Here is a 17,142-nt window from a genome sequence, read left to right on the forward strand (position 1 = left end):
CGACTAAGCAAGAAGCGGCGCATCGATCCAAGGGGCCAGCGACCGGCAAGGACGTCAAAACAAAGCGCAAATGCCGGCCGGGCGAGGAGGAAGGGGAAGCGGGCCACGAGTCACGTGAACAGCCGCGGCGGGCGCGTTTTGACCATATATGGGCAAAGCCAGACGCCGGCTCCTCGGAAGACCGGCGAGCGCGAAACCAGTCGACGCCGCTTGTCGCCGCAGGCTACCTTTGTTTGCAACCCCATTTAATGGATGACCACGCAAGGGCAACGATTGCAAAGCCATGTAGACCCTTTATGAACCCTGCGCGAGCGCATATTAATTAGCGAAGTGTCAAATCATCGCTAGGCGATAGACTCGCTGCTTACAGGTGGCCGCACAATAGGCATGCCAAAATTAAAATAACCAGCACCATCGAAGCGCAAATGCTTCGTATGAAAGCCACGACAGACTGGCCGAAATTGAGACGTGTGTACGATCACGTCAGGCGTATGCTTCAATTACGGTATGTAGCAGGGGAGGTAGGCTAGAAGCCTTACGTGTCACAATGGCTGGGCACGGATGACTCACCTGGTGCCTGGGCCGGCCGACAATGGATGGGAAGACGGCGCGGGGTGCGTCGTCGCCGGCGAAGCCAGCCTTGCACATGCCGGAGCCATTGTCAACCACGAGAGCGGCCACGTCGTCGTCACACATTTTGTTTGGAGTTGCGCGGCGGACCGGTTACGAAGAACCTGGAAGAGAAACGTCGTCCGTTGTGATGAGTGCTTGCGCCCGAAACACGGCGAACACGCCCACCGACTACACTTGAATCCTGCAAATATCTGAACTACACTTTTGCACCTTAACAATGGGCGTTGCGCCTGAATAAGCTTCGCATACACTATCACTAAACGTCGCTGCCTATTAGAGCAATCAGGCAACACCAAACTGAATATATTTCGTCTAAAAAATAAAGGCTTGACAAATTAAATTATAAAGCTGTATTGAGGAGCGGGACGCATCCGATCACTTTTTAAGCTCTCCACCAATACAGACACCCATAGGTTAGAAACGAAGCTTCACGACCTACACGGTAACTAGCACAAGGCTTAAGTAAAGCTGTCAAACTCGAAAAAAAAAATCCAGGAGATCGCATAATCCAGCTCGCTTGACGAACCAACGCCTGTAGAGATGAGCACGGTAGACGAAGACCCAAGCACCACACTTTGCTGAGGAACACAGAGCGCACTTACGAGAGAATTTTTCGCACGGTGGCTCCCAAGCGAATCCAGGGACACGACTGCGATGGCTGAACGCGGCCGGCAGCCTTTTTATTGCACGTGCGTTAGCGCCGTTCAAATCGCAGAACCAGATTGCCATATATGGTAGCGACTGAGCAGAGCGGCCTGCCATTGGTCCAGAGTGGCGCGCCGGAAGTCGACAGCGCCCAATGACGAGCGCGTCGTCGGCTATGCCCATATATGGTTCGTGACGTCATTTTCCGGCGACCCGGAATTCTTTTTTTTTTCTTTTTCGCTTTCTTTTTGCCGCGCCAGCAGCGCCGGTCGGCGGGGCCGGCGTTGTGTGTATGCTCCAGTGGTTAGCCGGCAGCAGCAGCCGGTTTTGGTTTCTTTTTCGGCCCGCGCAAAGTCTGCTCGTAATTGACAGACGACGAAAAGAAAGCCGCGCGAACGGTGCTACTGCGCGGGGGGGCTTCTTCGCTGCTGCAGTAATCGGTCGGCCCGGCTTTTTCGTTCTCTCCAGCGAGGCTGCTGCGGCTCTCGCGTGCGAAGAAGTTCCAGCCAACGATGCTTGCTCGACCGCTCTCGTAGTACGTCGCCGTCGGATGGATTCCTTGCTGGTCGGCCCTTCTTTCCATTTATTTTCTTTCTCGAAGTACGTAGCCACGTAACTGTGTGCCTGTGTGTTTGTGCGGGCCTTGCGGCACCGCCGAGGATTCTCTGCTCGAGGTGCTTGCTCTTGAGTGCGCAGTTTTTCGCGCTCGGTTGCTGCGCCTCTACTGCCCGGCGACCTCGTTTGCAGCGCGGCCGATACACTCCGGAGAATCACTCCGCGCGCTGTGCAATTTTCGCCGGCCGGGAGGAGGGATTCAAGGGCAGGCTCGGCGCGCGCTGCTCGTACGGCGCGCTTTTTCCACCTGCGTCATCTCCACGAAGGGCCTTGTCAAAGGTCTCGGAGAGCGTTGTTTGCATGCCGCGTGCGTTTCTTCTGCTCGGTCGCTGGCGCAAGCACAGCGTCTCTGCGAGCGAATCGTAGATTGGAGCCGCGGCAGTCAGGCGATAGGCGACAACACTCGTCGTTACTACGCGTGTGTTGAGTAGGTAATTACACCGCACGAGTTGTACTAATAATGATTTGACAAGTGCTATTTCAGAACTTTCTTGCGTATATACGCGCAGCAGGTTGCCGCGTTTTTTTATGTACAGAGATGCTTTAGTATCAGACATGTTTCGCTCCATTCAATCTGCGTCAGTATTTGTGACGGAAGGCTCTGTCTCTGTCGGTGTTGTGTGCTGAGGTGCTCAACTGCTTATGCGCCGTAAGATATTGAGCACGTTCAGTCCAAACAAGCAGCACTTTCGGCGAGACGTCTCGTAAGTTTCCGAAGCCGCTGAAAAGAGAGCGGCCGTTAGCTTGAAGCACGGGTTTGACCGGGGCCGCCGTGGCGGCGGTCTGGTAACATTTTGATAATACCGACGGCGACGCCCGCTTTGTCGGCGGCCTAAACGGGGTCTCTGGCCGAGCGCTGTTGTTGAACCAGTATAAGTGCGCCGGTGCAAGTGCCGGCTCGTCCTGGGCCAATCTCGTTCGCATGCCCTGCATTCTCCATAACGCGCGCGCTTATGTGGCCTCCTTTCGGAGCTGTTATTTCCTTCGTGTCCAAGAAAATCCTGTGGAATGAGTTCGGGGTTAGCTAACCGTGGCGTTTGAAATTAGAGTAGACTCCCGGTTATCAAATCGCTCGTGCAATATACGAATTGACCAGCGGTTTTCGAAACGCGGAGTTGCGCTGCTGACGTGACATCACTCTTGAGCTTAAGTAGCACAGTCGTGTTCGCTTGGGCAGCGGAAATCAGCCGTGCGCCGATGGGAAATTGATCCGTGGCAGCTCACGAGGGTGTTTTCGTATTCTATCCGTTCCCGTCGTGACTCATCGCGAAGACGCCTCGCGGACTCGTACGCAAGTGAGTCAGGGAGCTAGCGCAGATTCATACGATAGCAGGTATATCTGCGGGTTTTGCAACACATCTTGGAGGCCGGAGTGGCGCCGGCGGGTTGCTTACTTGTGGCTGGTGCTGTAACGCCAGCCGTTACGGCGCTTTTATAGTTTATCCGCGGTTGGTCGATCTAGCTGTTCCGCGGCACTCTTGGATGGCAGGTGGGGTTCCCCAAGGCTCGTAAGTTTGGGAACCTCTGCAGTGGTTCCCAAACTCCTCTATTCCATGGAATAGAGGTGGCACAGTTCGCGAGTTCCAATGGTGCGACGCACCGGCATCATATGCCCGCCGGGATGGCTCAGTCAGCTAAAAGGCGTTGTGCTGCTGAGCACGAGATCGCGGGATCGAATCCCGGCCGCGGCGGCCGCATTTCGGCGGAGGCGAAATGCAAAAACGCCCGTGTGCTTGCGTTGTAGTGCACGTTGAAGAATCCCAGGTGGTCAAATCCGGAGCCCTCCACTACGGCGTGCCGCATAATCAAAACTGGTTTTGGCACGTAAAACCCCAGACAGAAGAACCGGCATCATTGGCTACGCCCCCTCCTGTCTATAAGTCATGTACACTAACCAAGGAGGCTGGTGAACCGGGGTTGACAGCAGCGGGAGCTTAGGTTACTGGGGATACAGATTGATGGGGTTTTCCGGAGCAGGGGCCAGTGAGCGCCGTCAGAGTACGATTGTGCTTCGTCTTATGCGAATAAAATAACGTGTCACTGAGGGTAGTACACGTGTTTTATTACCTTCGGCTAGTTATGCGTTCAGTGCAACGCTATATTGTACGTCCCGATTTTCCGACAGAACAGAAGATCGTGTGTAGTAGTCGCAAAAACGTCATAGTTGCCGCAGATTGACATCAGGTATATATTCCGCTTTCGTTCTTAATTTACTAACGCTCAAGAGTCAGCCAGAGAGATCCTACAAGGGTAAAGGAGAGGGTATTCCGCGTTCAATTGTGGGCCACTCGTCGCCCTTGAAGCGGAGGCGCGTGACGTGTGCCTACACTTCACCAACTAGCGGGCCACGCGGAGTCACGACAGCGACACACTGTACCTGCGAACGGTGCACGCGAGATGCTCGGCATGCCGAACTGGCAAAACGGTAGCCCCCTTGTCGAGAGTGCGTGCCCTCATTTAGAGAGCGGTGCTGCGCGCTATAGTGAACGCCGAGACGTAATGATAGGCGTTCCAGCTTCCCGGCGACGTCGATGCCTTCTTGCACCATATATATAGAGAGAGGCATATGCATCGTCACTCAGCATATACTTTTAGGGGTGATGGGGCTCGTCAAGCTGCTTCTATGCAGCGTCATACCCAACCACAAATGCACATTTCTCATGTACCATGTGGTTGAATAAACTCAAACTTGTATGCTGTTTTTACTCGCGTAAGACCCGCAACCCGACTTCCTTTTAATGTCTTAAATTTGAAAAAAAAAAAAAAAAAAACGAGAGAGAGATAAAAAAAAATCGTTTCCCCAGTGAATGAGTATTGAAAGCATATGGCGTTCTGTATACCAGTTGATAGTTGATATACCGTCACTGAAAGTTTTAAAGTTACTGAAATATCTAACGCCTAAAAATTTCCGTGGAAAATACAGTGGTGTCCGTCAAGACAATCGGAAGTAATGGTCACAAAATTACACTGCCGTGTCCCCCCCCCCTTAAACCTATATTTGCACGCAGCTTGTCTGGCGATATCGCCGCTGTGTTAATTCTGCCTAGAAGTAGAAACTATAGAACACTTTGTTAATATGTCGCCGGTATAAATTACAAAGGAAAAAAAAAACTTCTTGAAAATCCGCTTGCTAAATTAGGGGTAAACGTAACATCAGAAATAGTACGTGCTAACTTTCGGTGCCTCAGTACTGGGCTTTAGCCACAGGAACGTATTTGATGTCGTTCGTGGTTTAATTAAGTCAACAAAACGATTAGCATTTTAAATCCCTACTTTTACAACTGTTTTAGTGATATTTCAGTATTCAATCATAGCATTACTATTATAAATTCCACTGTTTAGGAAAATTAATCTGCTTTGATTACTAAATTGCACAGCAAATGTAGTTTCTTAGAAACCGTGTCTAAAAGTTCAGGTGCCCAATTCTTGGCCAGTCCCCCAGAGTGGGCACGAGTCATGTTTTAAGGACATCATCGTCATCTAACAGGGGGCATCGACGACACCTATAGGGCGACCGTCTTTGCATGGAAATGCGCCGATTACGTTCAGTCGTAAAACTCCGTTAACGACGCATAAGCGACGTCATTTAAGAGCGGATCGAGTGACGAAGAACGAAGCATATAACTTGATCAGAGGTGCTGAATCTTGAATAAATGTGTGTGCACTTTGTTGCCAGTGTCTGCATTATTCCTCGCATCATCCCCGACGTGGTCCGCGGTTTTAGCGGGTGTACAGTCAACTCTTGTCAGAGCCGCAACCTGAAATGATTTAGACAAAAAAGTGCGCATATACAACACGAGCTCGGTAACGTACAGTGATTCTTGCTGTAAAGAACGATGTTTGTGGTAAAAAGAAACCAAAAGGGTGTACACTTACTTTCTATCGGTGCAAGGACAACTCAAAAGTGGCCATACGGGGTAGTGTGAGGTAAATGGGCGAGAGGGAAAAATGAGGAGAGAGTGACACATGTCACCGCTTGGAATGGCAGGAGGGCGATTCGCAGCGAATGAGACGAACGAAGAAGAGGCGCTGGCCCAAGCCAGTTTCCTCGACGTATATATATAGTCTAATACCCTGCAGCCATGTTAAGGCCCATGCAGATTCGTTTCTGGTGTGAGAGCGAGCCTACTTCGTCCTGATGGAAAGCCCGAGACAGCATACCTTTCACAAGAACGACAAATGAACAAACACATCACTACGTTCTCAGGTTTTAACTGAAACTCGCCAGCCATTGTGCTCCAACGCGCTTATACATCGAGATGAATGATAGCAAAGGCGCACACAGATAGACAGGAGCGCAAGCGCTCCTGCCAATGTAACTGTTTGCTGTAACTGTCGTCATGTTACATGAAATTACGAAATGTAGCCGGTGAGTTCGCAAGGCGTAATCACTTTAAAAGAATTCTCAGGATGACACTATAGGTTCGAGACATGCGCCGTCAAACTTGTGGTAAAAAATGCACTGTGTTACACTTTCTTTTCTTTTTTTAACAAGTCGTCCGTTTTGTGCATTGAAGCACGAAAACTACTGGGGTGCCAATGCATTTCGTCGCACATGCGGCCGCGGATCGAATGCCGCGAACTAGCGTTAAGCGGCTGAATTCCAGAGCGACCGCAGAAGGTCGCGAAAAAAAAAAAAAAAGCCTAACAGCACCAAGACGAATCTTGAATCTTGGTGCTGTTTTAGCGTCGTTATCTTCCAGGTTAACAAATAAGCTCGAGAACAAGTTAAGGACCGCACTAAGAGCGATGGAACGAAAAATTTTAGGCCTAATGTTAAGAGACGGGAAGAGAGCGGTGTGGATCAAGGGGCAAACGGGGATAGCCGATATTCTAATGGACATTAAGAGAAAAAATTAAGCTGGGCAGGCAATGTAATGCGTAGGATGGATAACCGGTGGACCATTAGGGTTACAGAATGGATACAAAGACAAGGGAAGCGCAGTCGAGGACGGCAGAAAACTAGGTGGGCTGATATGAAGTTAGGAAATTTGCAGGTGCAAGTTGGAATCAGCTAGCGCAAGGCAGGGGTAATAGGAGATCACAGGGACAGGCCTTCGTCCTGCAGTGGACATAAATATAGGCTGATGATGATGATGATGATCTTCCAAGTTCCAAAATGTACCAACAAGGCCCGATCGAACGCACTGCTGCGATTGAGAACTTCGTTGCCATCTGGCCTCCATACACACGGAAGAGAACCCGTCCAGGACTCCACCCCGCGACCTTGCTCTCGGCAAGCAAAGTGGCACGGCCATCGAGGCACCTGCGGCCGGCGTGTGTCCACTGCAATCGACATGCAGCCTTTCGCGAAAGGAAGCTCTCTTTTCACCGCGGAAGGGCATCTAACAAAAGCCACACGCACTGTGCGCGTCCCCCGCGCATGCAGCATGCATGTGGCCGACCGCACCTCCGCCGCACGGGAGGGAAGAAGCCCGACGAGGGGAGAGACCACTCCCTGGCGTGTGTATGCCCTGCTGCTGTGCCATTGTACGGGTTCGCCCAGTGGGTCGCACTCTGCTACGAGGGAAAAACACAATTATCGTCCTCTCTCTCTCGCCATCTTCGTCCATGGGAACGCCAGAAGCTCCACACTGTCCCCCGCGGCTGACATTTCGCCCGATGCTCTCTCTCTCTCCCTCTCTCTGGTAGAAAGAGCTGAGCTGACGTCACAGTGTAAGGTACCGTGGTTCAAGGGAGGACACTCCACAATAGAGAGTTTCAGATTAGGGGACGCTAGCGGCTTGCGTTCGCAATAACTATGGGGGCCACGGTACTGCGCATGCGCAGACGGGAGAGAGTCTGCGCAGTACCGTGGCCCCTAGTTACTGCGAACCACGCTGCGAACCCAAGCCACTTGCGTCTCCTAGTCTGAAACTCTCTATTGTGGAGTGTCCTCCCTTGAGCCACGGTACCCTACACTGTGACGTCAGCTCAGCTCTTTCTACCAGAAAGAGGGAGCTCGAGAAAAGCGAAGAGGGGACGGTAGAGAGGTTAAACAAGGCCGTGCTCAGTTGGCTATCATGAGAAGAGGAGGTGTGCCCTTGCCTAAACGTTTCCAGGCCTTAGCGCTCACGAATGCACTAATTGAGTACACTGAATTTTATTTAGCGAATTACTTTATTAATTTCTCTCTCTTTCTTTCTTCGACAGTGAAGTTGTTGCAGCCAATCAGTAACGAGAGCGTAAGAAAGGAGGAGGTCTCTTTTCTAATCATTTCGCCGTGAAGCTACCACTCAGATGGCCGAGGACGGCCAGAGGATTGTAGCTCTTCCTCTGGCTCTCGCTTCTGATTAGCCGACGCAACACGTAGCTTTTGTTTCACTTCGCGGCGTTGGATGGGAGGACCTGGCACTCCTTGATTCGTCCTGCCAGCATAAAATAAGACAGGACATAAGGAGGAGATGCCGCCACTACATGCACACCCGTTTTATATTTCGCGCTCTCAACGCGCTGTCAACGTGAATCCATAAACCAACCACAGCCCCGTCTAACAGCGTTACTCGGTAACTGTTGCCTCCAGGCGTGTTGTTCTGACATCGCCAATAGATGAAACTCCGGACGTTGCTTCCGTGTCGCGTATAATTATTTTTATACGCAGGGAAACTGGAGAAGGCGACCGTGTCGCGTTTTATATAGGAAGTCACAGAAAGGCAGTTTAACGAGACGTAATGCGTTCGCTGGTGTATGCGCACTGTTTTACAGCCCGGACACTTTGCAAAGCCGGTGCGTCTTGATGCGTTTCCTCTGACGATCGTTTCTAATGGCGCCGAAATGTCGTCGGCATATATAGTTTCCCGCATAATTATCGCACGAAGCTCGGTCTATGGCCGTCGGAAAACTGGGCTTGCACACGGTGCTACTTTGACATGCAGATACGCGTGGCACCGGGAATTCCTTTCTGTCGCGAAGACGGGATAATAAATTCACGCAGTCATTCGAGAAAGGTGCCCGCTCTGATCATTGGAGGCCCGTTGGAAGCTTGTTGAACGCCTCAGTCGATGCAACCGTGCTACTGCTCATCAACTCCGTGCTGTGCAGTGAATACGTCGGCCAATCAGAAAAAAAAAGAAGAGAAGCAGAAAGTTTCCTCCATCGTGCGCTTCTGATCTACCTCCACTCTTTGAATATACCTGAATGGAAGCAATTCACGTGAAATGATTAGAACTGCGCAATGGGCGAGCCCTCTTTGAAGGCACGTGACGAATTGTAACGTATTTGGTACATTTGATATTTCAGTTTAACATCTAGAGCGAAACTTTCAAAGCGGACCCTCCCGGAATCTGCTGACGGTGCAATTTAGGAAAAATAGGTGGGATTTTAGTCCTTCTCGGGGGTAAACGGCGTGTCTTCCCGAATAGCTCACACGTAACGGATCCGCTTATATATGTAGACCCCATCTGTACTATACCCCTACAAAGGTGCCCGAGGCCGGCTCTGTTCTCTACTCAAATGACGCAGCGAAACAACAAACGGTGCTTAAGTATCGTCAGTGCATGTACTTTAAATGCATAATTCATTAGTTACAACAAAACATTTTTGATGCGAAAGCATCAAATGGCCCATTGAGCGAAAAAGCCGGTGTCTGTAGCGGCGAAACGGCACCTAAATTCCCATTGGCTGCGACGCCACGTCAAGTGCGCGCGCCTCGACGGAGCAGCGAGGGCGAGTGGGAACACCTGCTGCAGTGCTGTCACGCCAGGTGTTCCGTGAGGGGACAGGGCATCGCCGCCACGACACGTCACCCTCGCAAGCATGTGTTATCCGCGCTTTCCTTTTCCGCGCACGCACTCCCCTGCGTTCTAACTTCGCCTCGGTAATCGCTATAAAGAAATTAATCTATAGAAGAACACACAATAAATTCAAAAGGAAGAACGTTGGCGGTAGCGAGTTTCAAACCTATAACCCCACGCTCAGAAGCCGCGAGTCTCAACCGCTGTGCTAAGCCAGCGCCTCCTATAGTTAGCAGGCCTGTGCATTCTGCTTTATGACACCGTGCTACTTGGACCGAAATTTCCATAGCCAAGCCCGGCGTGACGAAAGCGGTGACGTCAAAATTACCGCGGCTTACTCAGGAGCGTCCCCATTATATTCTATGGCAGTCGGGCAAGGTAGCCTGACGTCACGTATCGAAGAGCACGTCGGCCTTGTGCTATCTAAGATGCGTAGGCCAAGAGTGTTCGACGCGCTCGCTTACCCGCGAGGAGTTTCAAAGGACCGCTCAGCGGCGTTAAATTGGACATTATTGCTTTCGCATTCACAACTCATAGTTAGGTGTACTCGGAATTTTTTCTTTTTCCTTTCTCTTTTCTTCTTCTTTTTTTTCCCTTCCCCTTGCGGTGCTTCGGTTTTTGTGTTCGCTTATCTTCCTGCCGAAAAAGTGGGCCAGTCCCGAAAATAGTGCAATAGTACAAACTGAGCTGTTCCCGGAGACGGCGTGATGAAAAGTGGGCCGACCTCGGAGACGGTGTATTCCGCGGTCGCATGGGCCACGTACGTGATGGGGATTTCGCGTCTTCCTGATTTGTCGGGCAGGTACGTATAATTGTTATGCTGCATGCAAAACGCGTTGGAGAGGACGAACAGTTTCGATAGCATTTAATTAACCACTTCACGAAAGCTGCGCTTCACATGGATTCCTAAATGTTCGTTGGATCTGCGTAACCTTTTTCTATATGCAGCTGTGTCGGCGCACGCGCGGTTGTACCTCTATTCAGACAGGATGTGTACGATTTATTATTATTATTATTATTATTATTATTATTATTATTATTATTATTATTATTATTATTATTATTATTATTATTATTATTATTATTATTATTATGAGTAGCAGCGGTGTTCGTCTATGGGCGCTTTGTTCCAAAGATGCCTACAAAACACGCTCGATGGTTTCGGCGCTATTTCCACGCAGTAGCTAGGTCTGAATGAATATAGTCGTCATCGGAACATACATAGGCCACTGCCCTTTAAACGATCACAAAAAGCTCTCCTTTCTGACGTCACATCATTCGTTGTTCTGTATACAGTTCTACGTATAGCTATGACTTCCTCTCCACTGAGCCATTCTGCAGGTGGCGAACAAAAGTGTCCTCTTTGTGTTCAAGCGCTTGCACGCCGGCGCTCGAGCCGACGTTGAGGCGAAGTCTTTTCAGAAGTGCCCGGGCACTCCACGGAGCAGGTGGCGTTAACGGCATTTACCGATAGCAGCAGCCAGTCAATTGGTGGCACGACGCGGTACGCCACAATGACATCGTGAGTGAGTGACTGTCAAGGAATGCAGGTGACGGAGTGCATGCTATTCCGCGACCTCTAGCTACGCATTTTCTTTTGCTTTTCTTGTCTTGCGCTTGAAACGATTTCGGTCTATTCGTTATGTATTGGAGTTTATCTACAATAAAATGATATTGATTGCTCAAGCGCTTTCGCGATATTGTTTTATTTCCTTCGAATCTAAGTATACCTCAGTCACCTGGGTCATCACTGGAATGAAAGATAAATTGTTTAGAGTAGGATGGGGATGGAGGCGTGTGGAGTGTTTGATGAGTGAAGGGGGATGTGGAGTGTTTATAAAGACTTGCGAAATCGCTGTAATGTAGAGGTTGTCTACCGTCGTTCAGATACGGCGGGATATATTTTAGAAGTGTACAACCTGCGCATGCAATGGTAAAACCAGTACGCATCCCCCTGGGCATAGAGGGGTCCAAATGGTCCCTTTTTGGCGCAAGAAGTCCCCAAGCAAAAACACTGAATCCGAGACCGAATAGCTATAGGTATAGTGCGCCAGCTTTCGCTTTACGTGTTTGTGGTTTGAAACATTTACACTGTGTTTTTCGAAAATGTACATTTTGATGTCACGTTGGCTGCAGGCTGATTCCGCTTAAGCTTGTATTTCTAGTCCAGGGAATGAAACATATTGCGTTCATATTATTTTTCTGTACAGCGTACAGAATCGCCGTGCTACAAATATTTCTAATTGACAGCGTGGAACCTATGGTTTATTTCCATTGCTTTACCAAAAAAGAAAGAAAAGAAGAAGAAAGAAGAACAAAGTAAATCATTTTTTTTCTTCAAGCCGTTAAAATTTCTGGAAATTGTGCATCTCTATTCAAGTGTCAGCTGCTCGAGACCAACAGTTACAGCGCGGCCGGCAGTAATTTCCTTCCTTCCTTCTTCTTATGCAGTTTAATGAACAACCACTTACTATTACTGAGAGGTGCAGCTTAGCGCACGTATATATACTACAGCCTGTGAAAAGTAAAACGCGACAGGGTGCGGTGTTATTCGCCGGCGACACGTCACTGCGTGGCTGCGCGATGAGACATATCAGCGCGCGCAAACAATTGCAGCAGTCACGGCTATACAGTTATGCAGATCAGTTTGCTGCACGAAACCCGAAGCGTGCCGCGATCGTTCCGCCGACGATCACGTAAGGAAACCACGAACACAACTCGGCAATATTATGCAGATTTGATTAAACTTTATTCTTGGCTGCGTGACATATAGCTCAGAAGGACGAGTTGCTATATATACGTTCATGACTTGAAAGTAGCTTTGAAGCGAAGCTTCGTAGGCTCACAAGTTTCGGCGGCGGCGGCGGTGGTGGTGGTGTCATGCTGAAAAGTGGGCCGATCCTGGCGATAGTGCAGAAAGGGTCCAAACTCAATGGCACATACCAGGGACAAAAAGATATAAAGAGAGAGAGAGAGAGTAAGAGAAAGTAAGAGAGAAAGAGAGAGAGAGAGAGAGAGAGAAAGAGAGAGAAATATAGAAAGAGAGAGACAAAGAAAGAAAATCACCACGAAGGTCAGATACACACGCGACAAGCTTCGCTTCTTACCCCCCATTTTCTCGACATGGGAAGGGCTGGTGATTTTTTTTTTTTTTTTAGTAGTGATCGAGTCTTATAAACTTGAGTCGTTATCATGTGCCCCCCTCCCCATCGTTTTCAAGCGAATCTTGTTATAAGGCACGTATTTCGGTGGCGTCAGTGTACACAAAAAACTATCATCGTCAGCATTGGCTCGAGCGTCGTCGTGTTCTTCCGCAGCTGGCTGCGTTGCCGCTCATCATTCCAGCGTAGAATTTCACTTCTGTCGTCGTAATGGGGCGGCCGCGTTAACAGGGGTATGAGCCATTGCTTAAGGAGGTATGAGCCATTCATTGTATTACCGTAACGGACAGGTTTAATTTTGAAGCAATTTAATTTCGAAGAACTGCAAGCGGCAATGTCGGACGAATGCTGCTAACCACGTCGCCGAGCAAACTCGAGACATCGAACGCAAGCGACAACGGCGGACTGCGGGCATACCGTCAGTGACGTCGTTCTCTCCGATACAGCCGTCGCATCATGGTTAGTTTAGGTGCACCCAGGACAAGCTTCGCTTACGTCCATTTTCTGGTAGAGGAAGGGTTGGTTAGTTTTTCGATAGTCATTCTCTTAGTCGCGCTGTTGCAGCCATATGACCAAGTTTTGCAACGGGGACGACGACAGAGGGAGGCGCGGTGTGGCGAACATTTCCCACAAAGTCTGTGCTCCCGCTTCTTTTCCCACCGACTGGATACATCACCGCTGGCGGCATATATGAACGCAGTTTAATAGCAATGTAACGAACACTGGTATACCAAACTATCGGATATAGCAAAATGACCTATATAATGTTTGGTTTCAATCTCTTAATGCCACAGATACTGCATTATTATAAACAAAGATGCGGGGCTCGACATGTTACAGGTTTCAGTGAAGCAATTTGTTGACTGCATATATCTATGAAACTAAACATTAGGATGTTAAATAAAATTGTAAACGTGACCCACAGATGCACTTTTTGAGTCCGTCGAAGCACGTGCAATATAATAAGTGTTTTCTCTTTTTTCTTTCTTCTTTTTTTTTTTTTGCGTGCACCGTCTATACATATAGGTTTTGTTTTCACGACGAATACAGGATATAACGAACATTCTTACTGTGATTGCGACTTTGTTATATCGAATTTCGATTGCACTTAGTATACAGTGCACATATTCAACAAAAATGGCGACCTCAGGCAGTGGAATCGGCAGATTGGGCCTCGTGTGGCAGGTACGTATATATAAAGATGGAAACCTCTATACATCGATAATAAAATGATATCGCGCACGTTTACGTTGTTGAAGGCCAACTGCGACTAAACTTCGGATTTTCACAAATATGGCGACCTCATGCAGTGTAATGTGCAGATTGGGCTGCGCGTGGCAGGTATCGATAGCTCGGTGTCTCCATGGTATATCCCTCCATGCACTGGTTTAAAAAAAAAAAGAAAAGAAGAATCGCGCACGTATACGTTGGTGGTTAAATGCTATAATGCAATGAAAGTTCACAATGTCTTCATCATCATCATCATCTTCTTCTTCATCAGTATTTATGTCCACTGCAGGACGAAGGCCTCTCCTTGCGATCTCCAATTACCCTTGTCTTGTGCTATCTGATTCCATATTCCGCCAGCAAATTTCCTAATTTCATCGCCCCAGCTACAGTTTTCTGCCGTCCTCGACTGCGCTTCCCTTCTCTTGGTATCCATTCTGTAACTCTAATGGTCCACCGGTTATCCATCCTACGCATTACATGGCCTGCCCAGCTCCATTTTTTCCTCTTAATGTCAACTAGAATATCGGCTACCCCCGCTTGCTGTCTGATCAACACCGGTTTCTTCCTGTCTCTTAAACAGTAGCTTAAATGGCTGTAAATAAGTTGTATATACTATCGAAGAAATCTTGGCGAAACTGCGGGGCTGGCAATCATATAATCTTCTTATATACAGTATTCAAGTATATATAGCATGTTGACAGGTGATCGACGCGGGCATCTAGGTGGTTAACGGACATGATATGCAGGCCATGACTTCCGAAATTATCAGCGCGCTGCTTAGGTGTTAGCTGCGGACGTCGCCCAATCTCGGAGCTTGCGCAGAGTACTCATCGTTACGAGGGTTCTGCGTCATTTCCGGTAAACGGTATTGGCGGCGTCTTAAAAAATTTTTTTTTCAGTTTGGTATTAAAAATATACATTCTTGCGACCGCTTTCGTGACGCATCCTGTCATATTTCAAGCGCAAGATTTTGTATGAAGGCAGCTCTATATATACATACAATCCGAACTTTTTTTTTTTTTTTTTACGTGGTCCAGAATTTTCATGCAGTTGGCCTTCAACAAGTGATTCTCTGTACCTTCTCCGAGGCACGATTAGCGCGAAGTCCTGGCTCCGCGGTCTTTGGTGTATATATAGCGTGGTTCTCAGCGTAACCACGGAATCAGATGCGCACAGGGTGGTGGTGGTGGTGGTGGTGGTGGAAAACATTTATTATATACAAGGAGAGAAGTGGGGTCGGCGTTAAGGGCCGGTCCCTTACAAAATTTAGCAGGAGCCCCGTTCAACGTACGCGCACTGGTGATCAGGAAAAACTCAGTCTGGAACATTCCAGATCAACTTCCTCCTTCGCACTATAGGCGCGGCCACGGCCAAACGTGTCGTTAGCCTTTACGACAGACAATGCTCGTCAGGACAATATCGCCAATACATCGCAGCTGGGCAAAACAATGAAACGCAGGTATACTTAACGAACATGTTGGAAACGATGCTTATAAGCGAAGCTTTTTTTTTTTTTTTTTTGTTATATTCAATTAAATGCTACGTCGCAGCTGTGAGGCATCCCGCTACGCCTACTCTTCGATACACCGAGGCTAAACCAAGAGAAAGAGACAAAGAAGCTATAGCGACTGCATGACAGGAATATCGGGATTGTACCGCCTTTATGCATGATCACTTCGCGTTACAAACCACACATAGGACACTTTGCCGTCAGATTGAACAGCCTCCGTGCTCGGCCTTGTTTGCTATTGCACTGCCTTCGATATCGGCACGCCAGTTCTTGCTCGGGGAGAAACCGAACACCGACCAGTCACGACAAACCCAGGGGAGGTAGGCAAAGCTCCTTTGCTTTGTACGAGGAAAACGCGAAAGTGTTAACAGTCCAGGTGATCCAGACGTGCTTGCATCCACTTCGTTGTCCGCTCGCTCTCATCTTAGCAAGGTACACAGCGAAGAAAGCAGGAAGAGACTCACCCAAGACGACTCTACACGACATCCGGCCAGGTGTGTCGGGAAGTGCTGTTGTAACGACAAAACGGCATCCGCAACAAGAGAGGTGGGTGATGCGAGCGAATGTCCTGGCGTCGATCGGATGTGTTTTCCTGCCTGTGTGTTTGTGTCGTCTGCATGCCTGCATGTCGCACGCCTTATGCCTGTTCACTGCATGTCACGTTGACCGCTAATGAAAGACGAAGACAGAGAAAAGAAAACCACAAAATGACGACACGGGCGGTAAATTTCAACTGATTTAGTTGAAAGTTATCAGTTGAAGTAAGTTACCGCCCGTGTCGTCCTTTTGTGATTTTCTTTTTCAGCCGTCTTCGTCTTTTATTCGCGGTAAAGATATGACATGCAGTGAACACTAACTAGGCCAAACTCAAGTTCTTCTGTATGTGTTCACGTCTCTGTCTTCAGCCCCCGTGCAAACGCAATCTTTTCTTAATATTCGTATGTTCTTGCTGCATCATACTTTGTCACCGCGCCTAACATTCTCCTTTAATCAGAAAGAGAATAGTAAATGGTTTTTTTTACTTTATTATTATTATTATTATTTTATTACTATTATTTTTTTTTGTCGGTGCAACGCACTATAACAAAACACCTAGTGGGAATTAAATAATGTATCATCTACCATATTACTGTAAATTGAAATGCGAACAAGCATAAAAAATTGATGGGGACATCTGCTGCGCGAATTTCTATGGGAGTGCGACGATCAATGATTCCCCTTTCATGCACTTGCTAAGCACGGTGTAGTTCCAGACGTTCGTTTTGGAGACAAAATTAAGTCGCGGTTTAATATGCAAGCGAATCTGGAAACGCAGCGAGACACTCTATTGTAGTTTTCCTATTGTTCGCGTTTCCATTTATGCCGATGGTATGTAACAGAAGAGAGGTATCGGCGACAACACACGTATACATACCGCAATCAGTATTACGCATGTCAGGTTGCTCTGAAAAAAAAAAAAAAAGGAAAAAAGAAACCGTGCATTCAGAACGACGTTTCTTGATTTCTTCTCCCCCGCGGGTCTGATGAAATTGCCCCCCCCCCCCCTTTTTTTTTTTTTTTTTTTTTTTTCTTTCGTAGCGGCTTTCTTTCATTGGGGTGCGTACATGCTTTCCCT

General features: G+C 48.4%; 1 protein-coding gene across 1 annotated transcript in view; it reads right to left on the bottom strand.

The window, feature by feature from the left end:
* The window catches only part of LOC119442024 (actin-5C-like), a 3,176-nt gene extending 1,797 nt beyond the window's left edge, over positions 1-1,379 (bottom strand). The window contains exons 1-2 of the mRNA XM_037706739.2: positions 1,236-1,379; positions 571-734 (exon numbers count right to left, since the gene is read on the bottom strand). Of these exons, the coding sequence (XP_037562667.1) occupies positions 571-696 (126 nt within the window). The 5' untranslated portion in view covers positions 697-734; positions 1,236-1,379. The remainder of the gene's footprint in view (positions 1-570; positions 735-1,235) is intronic.
* Between the last annotated feature and the right edge of the window lie 15,763 nt (positions 1,380-17,142).

This window comes from Dermacentor silvarum, chromosome 2, assembly GCF_013339745.2.
Source record: "Dermacentor silvarum isolate Dsil-2018 chromosome 2, BIME_Dsil_1.4, whole genome shotgun sequence".
Taxonomy (NCBI): Eukaryota; Metazoa; Arthropoda; class Arachnida; order Ixodida; family Ixodidae; genus Dermacentor; species Dermacentor silvarum.